This window comes from Anneissia japonica, unplaced genomic scaffold, assembly GCF_011630105.1.
Source record: "Anneissia japonica isolate Jap-2015-1 unplaced genomic scaffold, ASM1163010v1 scaffold288108_len519018_cov203, whole genome shotgun sequence".
Lineage (NCBI taxonomy): Eukaryota > Metazoa > Echinodermata > Crinoidea > Comatulida > Comatulidae > Anneissia > Anneissia japonica.
The window spans coordinates 462,549-481,401 of NW_022728501.1; the positions used below are offsets into that span (position 1 = coordinate 462,549).

The 18,853-nt window shown below is 32.9% G+C and overlaps 1 protein-coding gene across 2 annotated transcripts; it reads right to left on the minus strand.

Annotated features, from left to right (window-relative positions):
- Positions 1 to 769: 769 nt before the first annotated feature.
- LOC117114188 (ADP-ribosylation factor GTPase-activating protein 1-like) lies at positions 770 to 18,792 on the minus strand. 2 transcript variants are annotated; one of them, XM_033257765.1, is made up of 14 exons: positions 18,662 to 18,792; positions 18,363 to 18,491; positions 17,493 to 17,602; positions 17,113 to 17,284; positions 16,590 to 16,792; positions 16,220 to 16,288; positions 14,995 to 15,103; positions 13,546 to 13,602; positions 8,569 to 8,601; positions 7,922 to 7,990; positions 5,174 to 5,290; positions 4,905 to 5,059; positions 4,434 to 4,655; positions 770 to 3,976 (listed from the first exon to the last, which is right to left on the minus strand). In XM_033257765.1, the coding sequence occupies exons 2-14, from the start codon at positions 18,420 to 18,422 to the stop codon at positions 3,838 to 3,840; spliced, it is 1,515 nt and encodes a 504-aa protein (XP_033113656.1). In that variant the 5' UTR covers positions 18,423 to 18,491; positions 18,662 to 18,792; the 3' UTR covers positions 770 to 3,837. The 2 variants fall into 2 exon arrangements, with proteins under 2 accessions (XP_033113656.1, XP_033113658.1); XM_033257767.1 differs by lacking the exon at positions 7,922 to 7,990 and having other exon boundaries at positions 18,662 to 18,791.
- Between the last annotated feature and the right edge of the window lie 61 nt (positions 18,793 to 18,853).

Here is an 18,853-nt window from a genome sequence, read left to right on the forward strand (position 1 = left end):
GTGGGGGTAGGGGAGACAGAAGAGTTTTGAACTCTAATGAAAATGCTGAGATGTACACACAGGCTTAAGGCTATTTCAGAAAGGTAATAAACATGTGAACTGCATGTGAACAATGCAATGTATGTGAAAGAACACAATTTCTACTGAAAATATGCGGTCCTGTATTAAAAATCACAATCTACAAAAAATGAAATAAAAAACGCGCACTTGGCTCAACTGCTTCAACTGGAGACTTTTGTGATTATTGGATACAGAATTATTCATTCAGAATGTGCAACTTCCTTCCCTTGTTATTTAGTTATGCACATAATTCAGCACTACCACCACCTTTCTCATTTATATTCTTGAGTGAAGATAGGCAAATGTGTCTTGCTCAATGACACAGACAATATGTAGTGATGCATGCAAGGGTGGCGCCAGCAAGGGTGCCGGGGCCCGTCGGGGAGAAAAACCACAATTCGTCGGGAAGAAAAAAAATATATTGGCATTTTATACCTATTAGTAGATTCAAATCGGTTAAATAAGCCTTTGAAACTCCTAAATTGTCATGTTTTTCAGGGGCTTCGCCTCTGGAACACTTTTGAGAGATTTTGAGCGACGCCCAACCACACCCACTTTTTTTTCGTCGAGAACATCAGACCCCCGGTTGGGCAAATCCTGATACCATCACTGGATGCAGGACTCTTGATTGGCAGCACTACATGGTTTCTTCAATACTGTACTGATAGCATTCACACTCGCCCAATCCTGATTAAATACAAAACCATAATGTTTGTACAGTACATAAAATTTATTACCTACTGACAGAAAGATTAATTAGATGGGAGAACATGAACTAGGACTGACCTTCAATGGCTTTCTATGTTCATAATTTATTTATTATTCACAACTTATAATAATATTCACCTAATTAATAAATTACATAAACATTTACTGAACACAGTGGTAAACATAGAATACCCACCTGTGTATGTATTTTTACATAAATGATTTATCCTACTGTAAGTTATAAGCAGTTATTTGTTAATAATATACTGTACAACACCTACGTAGATTCTTGCCATGTGATTGGATGATTACAGGTCACATGGGATTAATGGTTTTATTCAATAAAAGAAGCGTACATTGCACAGATGAAGACATTTTTTGAATATTTTTTGTGTAATTTTGTCATACAATTTATTTTTAGTCATTGACATGCCTAAATGTAGACATAATTTGCGGCCACACCATGTTTGCTTTGATGTTTTAACCCGGCTATTGCAGATGATCTTTATACAGGAGGTGTATAAAACAAATATTTCTCATTTTATTCAATGGGATAGAATATTTTCATACGCTGAAAAATAGAATGTTCCATTTAATGTGGCTATGCTTTCTTTTATAAAACATTCCATCCCATTGCACTAAACATCCATTCAATGTATATTAAAGATATATTGTCAGTAATAGAACCTTAAACAATTCATTTTTTTAAAACTAATTTACAGATGTTTACTTACTATGACATGGACCTATTAATAATAATAATTATTAATAGGTACATGCTATGGAATTCCCTAGAATGATGACTAGAGAATTTGACAGTTTATAATATAAGGAATACAGGAAAGTATCATGCATCTATTATTTGGCGAGGAAAGTATTCTCAATTTTCAAATAAAACAATGAATTAAAAATATTTAATTCATTTAAAAATGTTTTTTAGCTTATGTGCTTAACACCAAGATAGTATATTTAAGAATTATTCGAGTGTTTGATACCCTCACTTATAGAATAGCTGGAAGTATCCTTCCAACAATTTAAACGTATATATTTTCAGGAAGTTAGGGATACGAGGTGGGTTTAAAAAGCAGTTATTAATAGGGAGTTTTTGATTCTCTTCGTGTGGATTCTAGTTCAAAATTTGGCCAAATCTACATTGTGTAGTGAACATAGCACGGTTACGCACGAGTGAATCCATTTTAGAGTTGTGTCGTCGCGGAAACTGAAAGCTTCCTAATCACCTAAGGAGAAGATATTGAACAATTCAAAGGCATGTACATGAGTAGCATGCCCACTGCTACCCATGAAGCACAACATTTACAGTACACTATAATAGCATGCACAATATAATATTAAAATAAATACTAATACATTTTGATTTTAGAAAGAATACTTTCTATAATTAAAAAATATATGAACAATAATAACAGAAATAATAACAACACCAACAAAAGAAATAATAACAAACAATACTTTACTGAAATTATTTTTATGATTGAAATAATTAATTAATTTCCAGGGCCTTAAAAACTTCTTTATTGATAATGCGAGGAAAAATTACATTTACAAAAATGATATAGTCAATTAAAATTTTGTGTATTTTCATCAATTCAGAAGTGAACTTTTCTGTGGGAAGATGTCACATGGAGGTGGACCCAAACACACATAAAACCCTGTTCAACTACCTATACTGGATTGAAGATGCTTGCCACACTAGAGAGGGCAGCAGATAAAGAATCTGTTTGTGAGACTGAGAGCTGGGAAGATGGTCAAGGCCCAATAAAAATGGGATCCAAGTGTTTGTTATATTGAAAAGTTGCAAAATAAATCAAAATGTTTTTACATGGTGAATTAGTAGAATGCAAAGGTCTCAAATGTATGATGAACCAACAGGAATCAATCAATGATGTCGACTGTGTAATCTTTAAAAGCAATAATATAACAATCATAATAATAAAACCCAAGAAGTATAACTAGGTGTATTTGTGGAGTGAGGATTTGTTTTTTGATAGTGCTATCATTGAAGGCAAGCTTGTGCCAAGTTTTAAATTAATTTTTAATGTATGATATTTTTACATATTAATAATAAATATTCAGAACTTATACAGCACATAAAAAAAAACTCTCAAATCCTGGTCATTTGATCTATAAATTGGCAAATTAGCACAAAGGGCAACCTTCACTGCAGTGAAAGTATATTAGCCACGTACTACTGACAGACCAATACATTAAATTCTACAACATACTAACATGTACCAATTTATACTCCTGGGTGGAGAGAGACAAACGTACTGTAGGTAAAGTGCGTTTTCGAAAAACAAGCAAATTCCACAATGGCGGTTTAAAGTGAAATCAATCCATCAACCGCTCCCTATGTACAACTGCATAAAAACCATTGGCTTTCACTTGGAATTTGTGAAATAAACCTCAAATAGAATTCAAGTTGATATTCTCATGACAATTTATTTTGGTGAATTGACTGGTTATTTCTGTTTTTCTCTCCACTTTAATACTGTAAAATGTAATTTTTTAGAATTTTGGAATACAGATGTGTAGTAATCAAATTTAATAGGTTGTTGAACAAGGTTATTGTGTTTATTTAAATTGTATTATACATACACGACCTCATTTCAGCCTTGCTGCTGCCAATAAATATTTTTTCTATATCCGAATAAATAAATCAATAAATAATCCTTTATGAAACTTATTTAATTTCAAAGTAGCTCTCACAAACTGCTGATATTATCATTATCAAAGCGATTATCTTTTTCTTATTAAAATGTAATTATCCTAACCTGTCCATTGGTGATTGGTTCTAATCTTCTGATATCTGTATGATAATTCAATGCCGCAGAAACACGGCCAATGATATCAGCTTTTCAGGAGAGCCACTATAAAACAGATTTTGATATTTTGTTGCAATAGGCCTGATAAAATAAGGTGCAAAATACAATGTAAACCCTTTGTATTTGATGTTCCTAAAATATTTATATTTATATTCAATAGTAGTAAGATATGTCGCATGCTGTTGGAAAGCATCCAGGGTCAATAGCCTCTGGATTGAGGCCATCATCAATCTTTTTTACTGGATTTGGTCAAGGGCTTTTTCTTGACCTCTTGTTCAATTGCTTCCCATGCTGCATCATCCCAGCCACCTGCATCATCCCAGGTGTCCTCCAGTGTTGCTTTCTTTGAGTGTTTTGTTGATTTACTGAAATGATTACAAAAATTTAGAGATTTAAGCAAAAGATAAGATTAACATGTATTTTAAACAGGGGCAGCACTGGGGGGCTGGTACCTCCGACAGGGGATTTGTACCCCTGACAGAGGGACTCTTAATTTGCATGGTTTTCTATCAAATTATCTATTCTATCAATGTTTCCCGACTTAAAAGTTTATTTTTCAAAAGAAAATCTATGTAATTTCCTTAATTTCTACCGCATTCATATTGTATATGTGCCCAAAATTTCTGTGAGTCGCCCCTGGACTCACTAAGATGATTTGGTCATAACGTTCGAGTGTGGACCCCTTGTCGGGGAGCTTGGACCCCTCGTCAGGGGATTCCTGGTGCCGCCCCTGATTTTAATAAAGAAAAATTGTTAGCATAATACATGATAATGATGGCAATTTATTATTATTTTAACTGAGTTGTTTGAAATATTTTGTACCTTTTGTCTATTAACAGATTGCCTTCTTCCTCTTCCTGCCAAGAGTCCCAGCCATCGCTAACCAACTTGGTTTTTTGTTGATTAAATGGGTTGTCATCAATGGCTTCATCATCGTTCTCACCCCACCCCCATCCATCGCTCGTCCACTCATCGCTCTTTTGCCTCGATGGGGATGGCTCATTATGCAGGAGAGGGGTGTCATTTTTATGAGGATCAAGTGATCTAATGCAAGACGATTCAAATTAAAAAAGTATTTGCACATCATCATTATCAATAAACAAATAATTTGAAGCCTATTGAAAATGAAAATACACTATTATGAGCATTCATGTTATTGCTTGAAAAATCGGTGCACACACCTCACCAAAACAATGTGGTAAACATGCTTGCCATTTTCAGCTTCTCTTCTTTTAACACACACACCTAAATACAAAGCTAAACATAGTTTAGTCTTCAAAAAGCTTTCCTTACCTTAAACGCTCTCGCTCCTCTTTGTCGTCCCAGTCCCCAAAATCAATTAAGGGGTCATCAGATGGTGAGGTGTTTTCTAGGGCATTATGGCTGCTTGGGTTGTCTGTTAACATTTTGGAAAAATCTTTCCAACCTTTCTGTGTTGATGATGCCACCTATAATAATAAACAAAAGTGTATACCAGATCCAGAAATAACATTAAACACTCTACCCACTGACTATACTGTCCCTAATTTTAAACTGCCATAAGTTTTACTAGTGTTATTTACCTTTGAAGCCCATGACTTTGTTCCAGATGACAGATCAGTCCAAAGAGTTCCGTCGTTCACCTTTGTTTTGGTCGGAGCTATTACATTCTTGTTCATACTTTCTGCGTACTCTTGAGTCTGAAGAAAATGATAATAATAATAATATTTGAGCATTTATATTGCTCTCTTATAAATAGAAATAAGATAGAAATTGATTGTAAGAGAAGTTTATTAGACAAAAATTATACTGTCCAGTACGAAAATGTTCTGCTAACAGTAATAGGTAAATTATACTTTGGTAGATTATACTTTATAATCAATATTTTTGAAGTGATTCAGGAAACTTCCGTAGCAAATCTACTATAAATATATTAATTCTGTCATAATGAACTATAAATAATAAAAACAATAATATGGGAATATATGCACCTGTTAAATAGTAGACATGCAAGGGAAGTTAAAAAAAAAGATTAAAATTAACAATGAAAGAGTATAAATAGCAATAAATCACACATTAACAATATATGAGCTATAGAGGATACTACCATACAAAAATACAGCTGACATGAAACAGTTAAGTACAAAATGTGTAAGCATCTTAAAATGGCAATGAACGTTGTCAGAAAGAACTTAATACCAATAATATAACCTCCATGCTCTACTTTTGACAATTAGGACAAAATGTGTACACAACATGCTGACAATTATTAATTAAATTTGATCTGAAATTAATCTAGGCCCCTGGATTCCCAGGTCTCTCCAGTGTTAAGATTTATATTTTCACCAACACTGTAAAGTCAGCTTGTTGAATTGTAAGCTAAATTGCTATCAATAACACTTAAGTGGCTTTGACATAATGCATGAAAGTGATGCGTGATGTTGCATTTGATGTGTCTGCCTTACTGGATAATAGGTTGAATTGATCATGTGACTCTTGGTAGAAGAAGTGTTTATTTTAGAAATGTATTCACAAATATATTCATGTATTCTGCAGTAAATTTGATATGATTCAGGTTAGGAAAAAACAAATGTATACCAAGTTAGGGCACAGATATATCAGCCCTAAGGGAGTAATCCTAAGCGAGGCTAGGATTTAGAATCTCACATAGGTGAAAGTGAATTATCCACTTAGTCAATTGATTCCTTGTTGCCCAAGCCTAGTAGTAACAGCTCTGTTAGAATTCTGCTTGAAAAATTTAGTAGTTACTAATCTGTTATATATTGTTTAAAATGAGGATAGGCTATAATAACTTGATAAATAAACTCTGTCTTTAATCTGTAAGCCTTTTGAAATTGTCTGTTATTATTATTATTATGAAAACGAAGAAAATTATCATCTCACAATGATCACAATGAATTTTTTATGTGCTTCTTTGGGAGGAGAGAGAGGTGGGAGGGGGGAGGGGTGATGTCACAGAAAGAGTATGTGTTGTAATCTCTTGAAAATAATGAAAAATTGATGCTCCCTTACTAGCTACATACTGTATTCCATACAATCCATGTATTATAAGTAAATATTTAATTAATTTCTTTTTTCATTTCATTTATTTGGTTCAAAGAACATCTAAACTGACAAACACAAAGTAACAGAGAGAGGAAAACACAAAGTAACAGAGAGAGGAAAAAATAACACTCAGTTGGCCGGACAGGATTGCCAAAAAGTGAACCAAATCACTGTCTAGCGGCTTTACGATACCATTGAGAAATAATGAAGTGATTAAGTTTGCTTCAGCATGGATTGATTGACTAAAGGCTGTGTATTCAATAAGCAATGGAGGACATCAACATACAAGACAATGAACATGGTAGTGAATAGAGCACAAGCAAGGACATCAATTTCATTGCAGAACAAAAGTACAGATGCATATTACTTAAGCCCTGTCCAGACTATCAAATTTTATTTGACAAAAACATGTGACATGCCTAAATATGGTCATGATGACATCATAATCATGACCATATATAGGCACATCATGATTATATATGGGCATACAATAGTTTTCTGTCAAAGAAAATTTGTCTGGACAGAGCATTAGGTTGACAAGGTTAAAATAAATGAGTAGAAACAGTATGTTGACTGTAATTATAAAAAAAGTAAATGCAGTGATCAATATAATCAATTACAACTATAATGCAATGCCCTGGTTCACATATAATACTAAAATGAAGGGACTTATTTAGGATTCCCCGAAATATTTGTTTAGTTCATCATGTTTGTTCAGCTGGGCTTAGCAATATTCTTTGGCAAGCTTTTTCAAATTGCGGCCATTTGGGGATAGAAAAATTACAAGAAAATGAAGATACCATGATTAATTAACACAATATTAAGTGTCTTAATATCAAATTAAGGAATTTATTATTATTTAATGAAGGGTTGGAAGGCAATTACCTCTGCCAGGAAATACTGGCTTACTCAAATTTACCACAATTTGAAACACTAATACAGATTACAATCATGCATAATTATGACATTACAAAACAAAAATAGAATTGCACACACAAACCACACTTAGAATTAAGTTTTTACACCCTAGTGCAGCAAACGGGTTTCAATAAGGGATCTTTTTTCGTACGGAAAACAAACCACTGATAGAGAATTAACAGAATATTTACACATTACAAAACAGAAAAAAAATAGGCACACATGAACCAGACTAAGCTTAAGTATATATACACCATAGTTTAATAATGGTTTCCACTTGCGTGATCAATTTTGGAACAGGTTACTAGTGACTGATATAGAACAACAAGTGCATTAATATATACTACCTCGTCATCAAATGATGGTTCTTGAATTAGAATAGGTATGTCACGCTCCTTCCTTTGGTAGTTTGAGAGCTTAGTGAACGATTAATTGATTGACAGGGTAAATACAAATATTAATGTGGATATGATCCTAAATATGGAACCAATGACCCAATTTTTGATATAAAAAATGTCCATTTCTTTTGGTCCATGATGCATAGTATAGACATGCAACACAAGTGAATAGCATAAAAAAAGTGTAGGCTCATAGTCATATTCAATAAATTTGGAAAACGTTGGTAGTAGGAAATGTTATACAGAATCCAGATTCACACTCCATAAGAAGCTGTGGGAAAGGGAATAATGGCAGGGGATTGGGTCTATCTGGTTTGAAAATGATGCATCACACTCTGTGTTGGACAAGTGACATGAAAATAGATATAAGAATAAAAGTTATTTGTATAAATAAAATTATAAAAATGAAACCATGTTTTATCCTTCCTTTATATATGTACAATATATAATATATATTCATATTACAAAATTGGTATACATAAATCTATAATTATTAAAATAAATACAATTCATGAATAAGAAAAAATGAATTATCACTAACATTTTTAAATAAAACACACAAAGTATAAATATATGAAAAAAAAAAATATACTTACTTTTTGTGAAGCTGCGGAGCCAAATTTTACTGCCTGAAAGTGAAATAAGACAAGAATAAAAGAACAATCAACAACAGGAAATTATCACAAACAATTCACTCTGCACCAAGCGGCCGTCAGCATTGCAACTATCACTCATGGAATCATGGTGGATATCGATGCAGTGTGCTCTAAGCTTTGGATTCATAATGGGAACAGATGACAGCATTATATACTGATCCATTCAGATGCGCCAATTACTAAATTCATAGTACAAATTATACCTCATGTCTACAAATGATAAAGTAATGGTACAGAGAACAGGTGGGGGGGGGGGGACTAGGGTACAGCCTTAGTATGAGCCACCTCAAAAAAGTGGTAATTTTCTGCCATTTTCTGCTGTTCCAAGATATTTTACCACAAATTATTCCTAAATAATTCTTTTTTAAAGAATATATTTTAAAACTTTTTTGGTCCAATGAGTTGTGCCCGCCCCCGCCCCCTTGCCGCTGCTGATGCCAGCACTGGGTACAACCCACACTCTTACCAATGTCAACACAACAAACACCCGATAAGGTGTATACGACAGCGATTAGGTTTGCTTTTGGCAATCATTTGCCTATGTACTTAAAATAATATAATAAATGACTATCAATGATAACACTGACAATACTTCCTATAATGTCTGTCAATAATAAAATTGATATTCAAATGCATACCTGATATTTACCAACTGACAGTAAACCATACATTTACCTGTACTGAAACAGCCTTATTTTCTAGCTATCACCAATGCCCCTATCGTTACTAAGTAACACTCTACACACAAAATCTCATGTAAATACAACATAAATCTGATGAGCAACCAACATGAGGCTACAGAAGAAAGTGTATGTATCTGTACCATACATGAATATAATTTACATGGAAGATTAACCATAGCAAGGATAAACCAAAATTAGCTGGTTACCATGGCAAAAAATCATTACTGAATGTACATGAAGCTAAATTTATGAAAAAAAAAACATTTCCCTATAAATTGATTATGTCTGTCTGCCTGCCTTATTCTCTTTCAGGTTGGCTTTTCATTAACACAACCTTTGCTTACCTTCTCTCTCTTAGCATGTTATATTCCTTTTTAATAATATCAGCAGATTTGGCAGAATACTGTTCTGCATAAAGCAGGGAAAAAAAATGGTTGTGTTGCCATCAGCCAGTCTGATTTTTTTATAATTTTAAATCTGATATTTCAACTTCAAGTGTTGTTATCTACATACTCCAAAGGATCAATAAGAAACGCAGCAAAATAAATACTTCTACTATTTGGAAATAATTTTTGAAGGAATAATCATTTTGAGAAGACTATTACCCTCCACTATGGTTGGGCCTGAGCAGTGATTTTTTTTTATTGATGGCACTTCTATAGACTCTCTTAGAGCATGCCTAAGTCTGGAAAATGTGTTTAAATATCTATTTATAATGATGCAGTAAAAAAGGAAAACAATTACAAGGGTTTCTCTGTTTCTAACTACTATCTCAAATTAAAATGATTTAAAATTTTGTAAAATTGTTCTTTTCCTGACCAAAGTCATCTGATATTTATGGACCTTGTCAGTAGATTAAATAACTATTAGCCTTCAAAATTTTAAATAACTGTTATCAATAATGCATGAGATCAAACAAGAATTGAAAGAACCTATTGTTATACGATAATTCCTGTGTGGGTCACTATGGCATGTTCTGCACAACAACTTTGATACCTTAGAGTTTATTAAAAAAAAAAATCATCATTTTATTCCAAAATTAACCATTTTCATCATTTTTAATACCTTATTATTCAAAATGTGTAAGACACTTCTGTGTTACTGTAGCTAAATATTTAAAATCAGTGATCATTTGATCTATATACCATAAGTGATAATTGATTATTATATCATCTTATCAATGAAATACCCTATGCTATTTATCTGTCATTTTGCCAGCATACCTGACTACCTACCAACCAAACCACCATACCTACCAAATTTACTAACCCACTGGCCTCTTAAAGCCAAATAGTTTTATACTGTAACTAGCTACTCAGCTACCTACTACTGAAAACTGTACCTATGTACTGACCTCTGTACCAACCTTGTTAATTCTCAAACATACTGCCACTACCTTGCCTAAATAATTACTAATTTAATCATTGCTACCCACTCAATTTCAAGTCTCAACACTCTCAAACATTATACTCTATTCAACCAAAAACCAAAACACTAATAATATAGTAGTTCATAATATTTTTAAAATGTATTTATTAAATTACTATTATCATTGGACTGTAGTTTTCACACAAAAACCTACATAACTATTATCTATTTCAGACTCTTAAATCTTAAAAATCTTTGATTACACCAATCATATTTTTAATTGTCCTCTATTCAAGATTCAAGGAACTTTACTGTCTGTAATACATAAAATATAAACAGAAAAATGACTTACTCAGCAAGATTTAAAAGCTTAAGAATAGGAATTTACAAAACACCACATTACATGTTTAATGTCAAAAAATAGTTTTTAAAAATAAACATCAAACACTAAGAGGAGAATAAAAATGTGAAGAAACTTTAAAATAGGGAAAGATTTTTAAGATCTGTTAAAACTGTTCATTCAAACATTAACAAATTTTGTAATTAAATTAAACTCTATTTGCACATGAATTAAAAAGATGGATACTATGCATGAGAAATTCTGAAACTTTCAACATCTTATTTAACACATTTTCAGCTCACTCATTACACTGTACTTTAAACATAAAATTTACTCCTACTTTCTATGTGTTGGTTTATTTATCATCATGCACTAGTACTTACCGACTCCATAAAAACAGAAAGATATTGCAACAAACAAGAGACAACACATAGTACTGATCTAAACTGGTCTGATGCAGACGACTGTAAGTGTATTGACCAAAAACTGATGAGTAGGTGAAAAGCAAACATCAACCATCTAGTGTATGGTTTGATGTACTTCAATTATACGAGTAAACACAACATTTAATAAATCAAAATTAAAAATTACTTTTTCTAGTATTGGTTTTAATTTTCAATATTATTTTAAAAGTATATTTGTTAAGATTAGGCAAAAAATTAAGAAGGGAGGAGGAGGGAGAGGGAGGGTGAATTTATATTTTTAAATAATATTTCAATACAACCCCCCTTCAAGGAAATGAACTTGTCCATATTACTAATTCTAAGGTTTAAAATGCTTTCATCAACATTCTATACAAAATCAGTGTACCTGAACCACTTAATGGTCAGTTGAATATAGTCACCTGGTGGTAGGGCACGGTGACAATGCCGTAGTTAAAAATTAGTAAGCTTTCTGAAAAGTGTTCTAGGACACTTCACAAACGGAGTTTAATCTTTTCTTTTTTAAAAATCCATTCTGAATTATAGTCTATCTGAATTAACAATACATGTTGATATTAGTTTTCTACAAATGCCATGTGGAATAATACTTACAACTTCCAATTTGAAGTCCCAATACAAGGCATATAAAAACCAAGGATTGGTACCAGCTTTTGTTTTTGTTTTTAAAATGGGGTCATGATGCGACAGCTTTACTTTTTTATTAAAAATTCAGGCCCAAGGGGCAAGGATATACCAAACAGCAAACTTAATCACTTTTCTAAGTGGGAATCCCTTCACAAAACAAACATACAATAAGATGCTCCACAGAGACTAAGTTTCATTATGATGAGGCTTAGGAAATGGAGTTGCTTTTGGTTGTGAATTTGAGAAAAGAAATCCTGTTACCATGACAGCAATTGAACCTGAGGCCCAAGGATTAGAAGGCAAGCAACTTTCTACCAAGCTATTCAACTCCACTCAAACTTCTTTTCTTTAGAGAGGTAAACTGCCTGAGACATGCTTTAAAACTGAGGACAACTCAACCAGGGTTCACAAGTTTCCCTCAAGCAAGCAAGAATCTCCCAGAAAATAACCAATATTTATTGGTATGTCTTCACTATTTCATTATCAATTGTCTCATAGATGTCAGTGCCGATGTGTATCATTAAGTGCAGCAAAATAAAATTAAATGTGTTGAGAAAGCTCATTTAATTCAGATCAGATTTATTCCAACTTGGGACCCCTGCCAAGCTCAATTAAAGAACATATTTGATTATCTATATATTAATTTAATTTAATTTGTTATGAATTTCACACATGAATGGAACAAATTATGAAATATCATTATTAAATGTACAATTGTTCAGATGACCAGGAGGGGGTTGAGAGTAAGACATGGGTAAAACCCAACACCAATAGTGGTCCACTCTGACCTCCAGGTCAATAAAATTTATAAAGTACAAAAATGCAATATAAGGACAAATATAATGTAAAAATAAGCATCAGTAAGATAGAAGGAAACAACAAAATCATTTTGTTCCAGCACCCCCTTTGCCAACTGCTGGCTCCACCACTGCATTATACAAATATTTTAACATATTATACTAAATAATTATATTTCATAATCATTTATTTTTAAGATTATAAACTATACTGAATAAAACATTTAAGGTTGGTTGATTTTGGTACCATCAGATCATGAAAATCAGAAATTCACAGAGAAATACCTTTAAACAATAAATGAAAGCTTAAGATTATCCAAATTTACCAAGAGTGAGCTAAATCATAGGAAGACTATTGCTCCAACAAAGGAATTGCAACCAAAAATACATTTTTCTGACAAGAAATCAACTGCAGGTCTATTCACATGAGTACCGGTAACTCACAATTTTATCAATAAAACTTTTAATCTTAAACTAATAATAATGATAGTTACTTAATAGTACAAAATAATCGAGAAGCTTTTGAATTGCTCATTAAACGAAAGTATGCTCATCATCAACACTGGTAAATTTCTTTATCCAATGAATGGGGTAATAATATGAGTTTCTTTGAGTTCTAGCTTGAACAAACCTTCATACTATATATTTTTTTTTAAACTCACCCCTTCTTTAGTTGCCTTTGCGACCTTTGTTGCACCTACAGTAAATGCATTCCAACCCTGTAAAAAATTTATTAAGAAATATGACTTATTTTGAGGATTTGAAAGTTGTACAAAAATAGAGGAATTATTGAAAAAAAAAGAGTAGCTCATTCTTTCAGTCATTCATGAATTATAGTACAAAGTATAACCACACTATGTAGTACCTATGCATTATCCTAACTCTGTTGCTTACATTTTAAAGTATGTATATTGTATGCCTTAGTGGCTGAGCAACAGATTGTTCAACATATTTTTGTCCTATTTTATTTTTTTATATTTTTCATTTGAACACTTTTCACCAATTTCCTATAGTTAAAAACCCACTTTTTAAAGCGAGTGGAAAGAACAACCACAATTACAAATGACTGTCTTAAATTTTGTCTGTTCACTTGTGCTCTGTTCCAAGTCCGGACCAAGACTGCTTAAAAATGCAATTGTTTGTAAATTTTGTAACCATCTCAGTAACCACTCCATCGATTTTATGGGTGCAACGGTTATCAGAGGCTAAATTTATTATGAAAATAATGTACTGTAAGTTGTTAAAATAAGAAGCGTGTAAAAATATTAGGCCAACCTTTTTACAAACTCAAAAGAGCACAATTTCTATTATAAACGATTTATTCCTTTTGATATTATTAAGACCCACATACAGTATACCAGTGTTCAATATTATCTGCATACATAGATTCTTGTTTATCCTAATTTCAAAACAATTAGTCAACTGAATTTTATATAGCCGTTGTTAAACAATGATTATACAGCCTTTGACAAGATAGGTCTGTCTATTTCGACTTTTTTAATTAGTGATACCACAAGTTTAAAAACTCCGATGTTACGTTGACGCAATCTCGCCTGACATCATGATAACGATAAATTAAGTAAATCACCTTTTAAGTTTGTGAAATAAAAATGCCAACTAATTTTATGTGTGCTTCCTATCTCCTTAGTCCTCTTTGATCGTAAGTTAGACGGTGTATTTCCACTCACAACAGTGTAGTTGCAAATACTACTTACACAAATGTGAAATTCAAAAATTTGAGAAAAGGGAAAACCTCTTAATTGATTTTAAAAGTACTGTACATGCAAAGAGACTTGGAGTAAATGTTGTAAGTTTATCCATGAAGGGACGTGGTTTATCATTTGTTTTTCATGGTTTGAGTACGTCACAAGCTAATCAGTAGATAATAAATCATTGTTTTTATGAATGTTAGTTTGCATGAAATATGTAAGCAGGCATGATTATGATTACCAGGATAAATTGAAAAAACAATTTATGATGAGTATTTCAATGGGGCCCAGCTGGCCAACCCCCCCCCCCCCCCCACTTTTCCCAATGGATTGACGCCCTTGCCAAGTACTGAAGATGGAATATAGAAATTAAAATAAATAAATAAATAAAATGAAACTTACAGATGATAAACTCTGCCATATTTCATCTCCCCCATAGCTTTGCTGTGCAGCTTCTGCTGGTGCACTGCCAAATCCCATGTACTTTCCCCCTTGGGAAGGGGGTAAATTCCTGCAATGATAATAAGTATTCTTCTAGTAATGACATAGCAAAGTAATACTGTAGTAACTGCAGAAGTTGCAGGATTGACATTACCATCAGCAGTAACAGGAAGCTATCAACTACACCCTTCTCTTAGAATACTGATCTAATAGTTTAAAGTTCTACTGATTAAATGGACACTGGTTATAACATATACTATACTTTTTATACCATGTTTATTCAAATAAATGCCCCAGGGTGTCTATTGTTGAGAAGAATTTTTGAGAGAGGTGTTTAATCACGGGATATTTTTTTTTTTTTTTTGGTGTAAATTGGATACGTATATATACTTAAATAAACAGCCCTTAATTTCTCTGTAAATGTAGAAATACATCACATAATTACAATCAACTTGTGTCATTGCACGATTTTAACCAGGTTAGAAAAAATGTAACGTAGATTATTAATAGAATGTGTTGAGAATGATGTTGCTTCCATTAGTTTCGTTTACAGTCAAAAGATTTCATTCTAAATTGTTTACTTCACATTAGGTACCCATTTATATTCCTGGGTGGAGAGAGACAAAGATATAGGTAAAAGTCCCATTCCCAAGACACAAGCGAATGCATTCAAAACCCTGACCTCAATGTTGATATTTCATTACGGTGGAGAGGGAGACATTTATTCGATGTATACGTTTATTCCAAATGAGGCTCTGGAGGGAGCGTTTATTGAAAGTGGGGGCGTTTATTCAAATAATTACAATATTTTGATCTTTTGTTCGCATTGTGTTTAGTTGTTAGGCAGCCCTGATGTTCCCATTCTGTATAATTGGGTATCTAGCAATACACCATTTCTCAATACTGATAATGATAATTTTTCAGTATTAACAACAACGCTAATAATAAGCAATAATAAATTGTATACATAGAAATGGTCACTATCAGGTAGAACAATCACTATCTCAGTGTAGAATGCACTAGTGACAAGTATTTCCAGCTCAGAAACAGGAAAATTATATTGAAGTTAAAATGATGACATTATGATTGTTTTCAATAATATAATATATTGAAAATTTATTTATTTACTGTATAACACCCAACAATGATACTGTCTACCTGCTAGAATGATGTGTCTTGTACTTACTCAGGTCTCAGTGAATTTTCTTGCTGTTTTCTGGAGAAGTATTCTTCTTTCTCTGCACTGGCTTCTTTTCTGAGGAAAAGAATATTCCAGACTCATTAAATATTTCTTGTTAATGTTAGATTACTGGATACAAAATCAATCATACTCACTGTGCAACATATTTCATTCACATCCTAAGCTTACCAAAACAGATTTCATTCTAAATTGTTTACTTCACATTAGGTACCCATTTATATTCCTGGGTGGAGAGAGACAAAGATATAGGTAAAAGTCCCATTCCCAAGACACAAGCGAAAGCATTCAAAACCCTGACCTCAATGTTGATATTTCATGGAAACTGCTGGCCAAATAATTTCAATTGTCAACTTACTTTGATTTACCAGTGTTCAGCCAATCTTCAAATTCATGTGACTGCTTTTGATTATTAGAGCTGATGCTAGAACTAGTAGAAGACATGGATCCAAAAGATGGCGCTGAGTGAACTGTTTTGAGACCGCCGTAAGACTTGGCTACATGATTATTTGCAGGTGAGAGGCTTTGATTCCAGGTCTTGCCAGCTGCCTCGGTAGACACCTATGGCAAACACAAATCAGTATCTAAATAAGATGGCACAGTATAATATCTTACATACTTAGATTAGGTTGGTGAACCTTGTTAATCTTTAAATTGGGGGGGGGAGGAGATTGTGAATATGAAGTACTGTAGCAGGCTGCTCGATGATTAGGCAAAATAAGGTGATTTTATGTGATTTTTAACTACTTGAGCATAATTTTTTTTGTTTCAACTATTTTCAATGAGGGGTGGGGGAGGCGGAGCACGAATATTTTTTGGGTGGTGGGGGGTTTTTGCCGTGCACCCCTAGATACGTCACTGCTACAAAGCTGACTGCTGACCTTATCTCTGAAAAGTGCAGCTGCTTTGCTGTTCCACCTCTCTTGCATGTTCCAGTTTGGGTCGTAGTCTGGTTGCGATTTTAAAAATGTTCGGCATATATTGTTCCCTCCAGCTTTCATTTTTTCAAGCTCTATGTCTTTCCATTTATCCATTGTAACTGATCTTACAAAACTAAAGGGAAAAAAAAGAAAATTATTTTGTTTTGGAACAGTTTCATAAGGTCACGAGGCACCAATCAATCTTGTTGTATAAAACCTCTGGCAAAATTTTACCCATGTCTTCATTCAAGGCATGGACAACAAACTAAAATTTGACATTACTGTAATATTATTAATATTTCAGGCTGGTAGCTATTGTATCACTATATTTGTTAACTCACCTGAGATGAACGCCAAGGCCTCGATGTTTGCCTGAACATTCTAAACAGATCCAAATGCCATATGATACACTAACCCATTGAGGATTGTGGGCATTGCATTCGAAACAGTTCTGATGGTTTCAAAAATATTTAATAAATATGGTTATAAAATACTAAAAAATATTTTTTTTTGCTCATTAGTATTAATGAATACAACCACTGATACATCAGCATTAGGCAAGACTTTTTTATACCTTGTTTAGCGAACCTGCCGACTGCAAATATTGATGATTTCAAATAAAAATAAAATATTATTTTTAGCCAATTAGCGCACCCGCCTCCACGAAAAAGTGCAAATTTCAGAAAAAAATTAAAGTTTTTCTTTATTTTATTACACCCTCCGCTGCCTTAAATTTTTTATTTTTTTATTTTTTCCTAATTATATCAATTTGAAGCATTTAACCATCCTATTTTACATTCACCAATAAAATTTTATTTTTATTTTCTCCTTCGTCTGGATGATTTTGGCAAAACTATTTGCTAAACAAGAAAACAAAATTTTATTTTTATTGTTATTCCGCCCTCCTCCGATAAGGTTTAAAAAAATAAGTCCTTACATTCATTGTGTACTATTTCAGGGGAGGGATATTATAGAAAAGAGTATTTTGTGTACTCTTGTAAACATGTGCTTCACTTTGTGATTGTTCGAAATCCATTGCTTTAGACCCGGAAAACAACAAATCCGGCACCAGAACACTAGCCACAGCATACTTTTTAATACTATTTATTTGGAAAATCATTTATTCATCACTTAGGCTACCACCAGTGACATAATACAATACAAATTTATGAAATATCATTCATAAAAATTATAATATTGTTTGTACTCACATTATTATTATGTTTAAGGCGGAGGTCTTTCAAAACTCGCCTGGTTCTTGGGCTTGCCATTATTTTTCCTCTCTCAGATTTTAACAAATAAACTACTATCAATAGTTAGGCCCTACGTCAACCTAACGCCTGTAAAATGAGAAAATAAGTAGACGTTTTAATGCGATTGGAGAGGCTGTTCATTCATTCGATCACAGGCATAGGAGGTGCTTCTCGATGGAGCCTCTCTCACTCACTCCATTTCATTCTCACTGTGATAATAATGTCATATTAAACTCGAAATATGTTACTATACTTACCTATTTTCCTAAGAAAAACAAGTTATTTTGTCATAAAAAACAAACACAGACACCTCACTCGACACAAGCAGGTTTGACATCTATTCATCGACGTGTTCAAGTTTTCCAGACGCCACACATCTTCATTCATAATATTTTACACGACGGTTCTTTGACCAATTGTTTAAAACGACATTGAAGAGGCTACAATTT

Excerpts from the sequence above, each read along its gene's own strand:
- LOC117114188 (XM_033257765.1), bottom strand. The coding sequence starts at position 18,422 with ATGGCAAGCCCAAGAACCAGGCGAGTTTTGAAAGACCTCCGCCTTAAA. Across the intron at positions 17,285-17,492 it reads GGCCTTGGCGTTCATCTCAG|TTTTGTAAGATCAGTTACAA; the intron begins GTGAGTTAACAA and ends TTTTCCCTTTAG. Across the intron at positions 13,603-14,994 it reads TATGGCAGAGTTTATCATCT|GGTTGGAATGCATTTACTGT; the intron begins GTAAGTTTCATT and ends AATTTTTTACAG.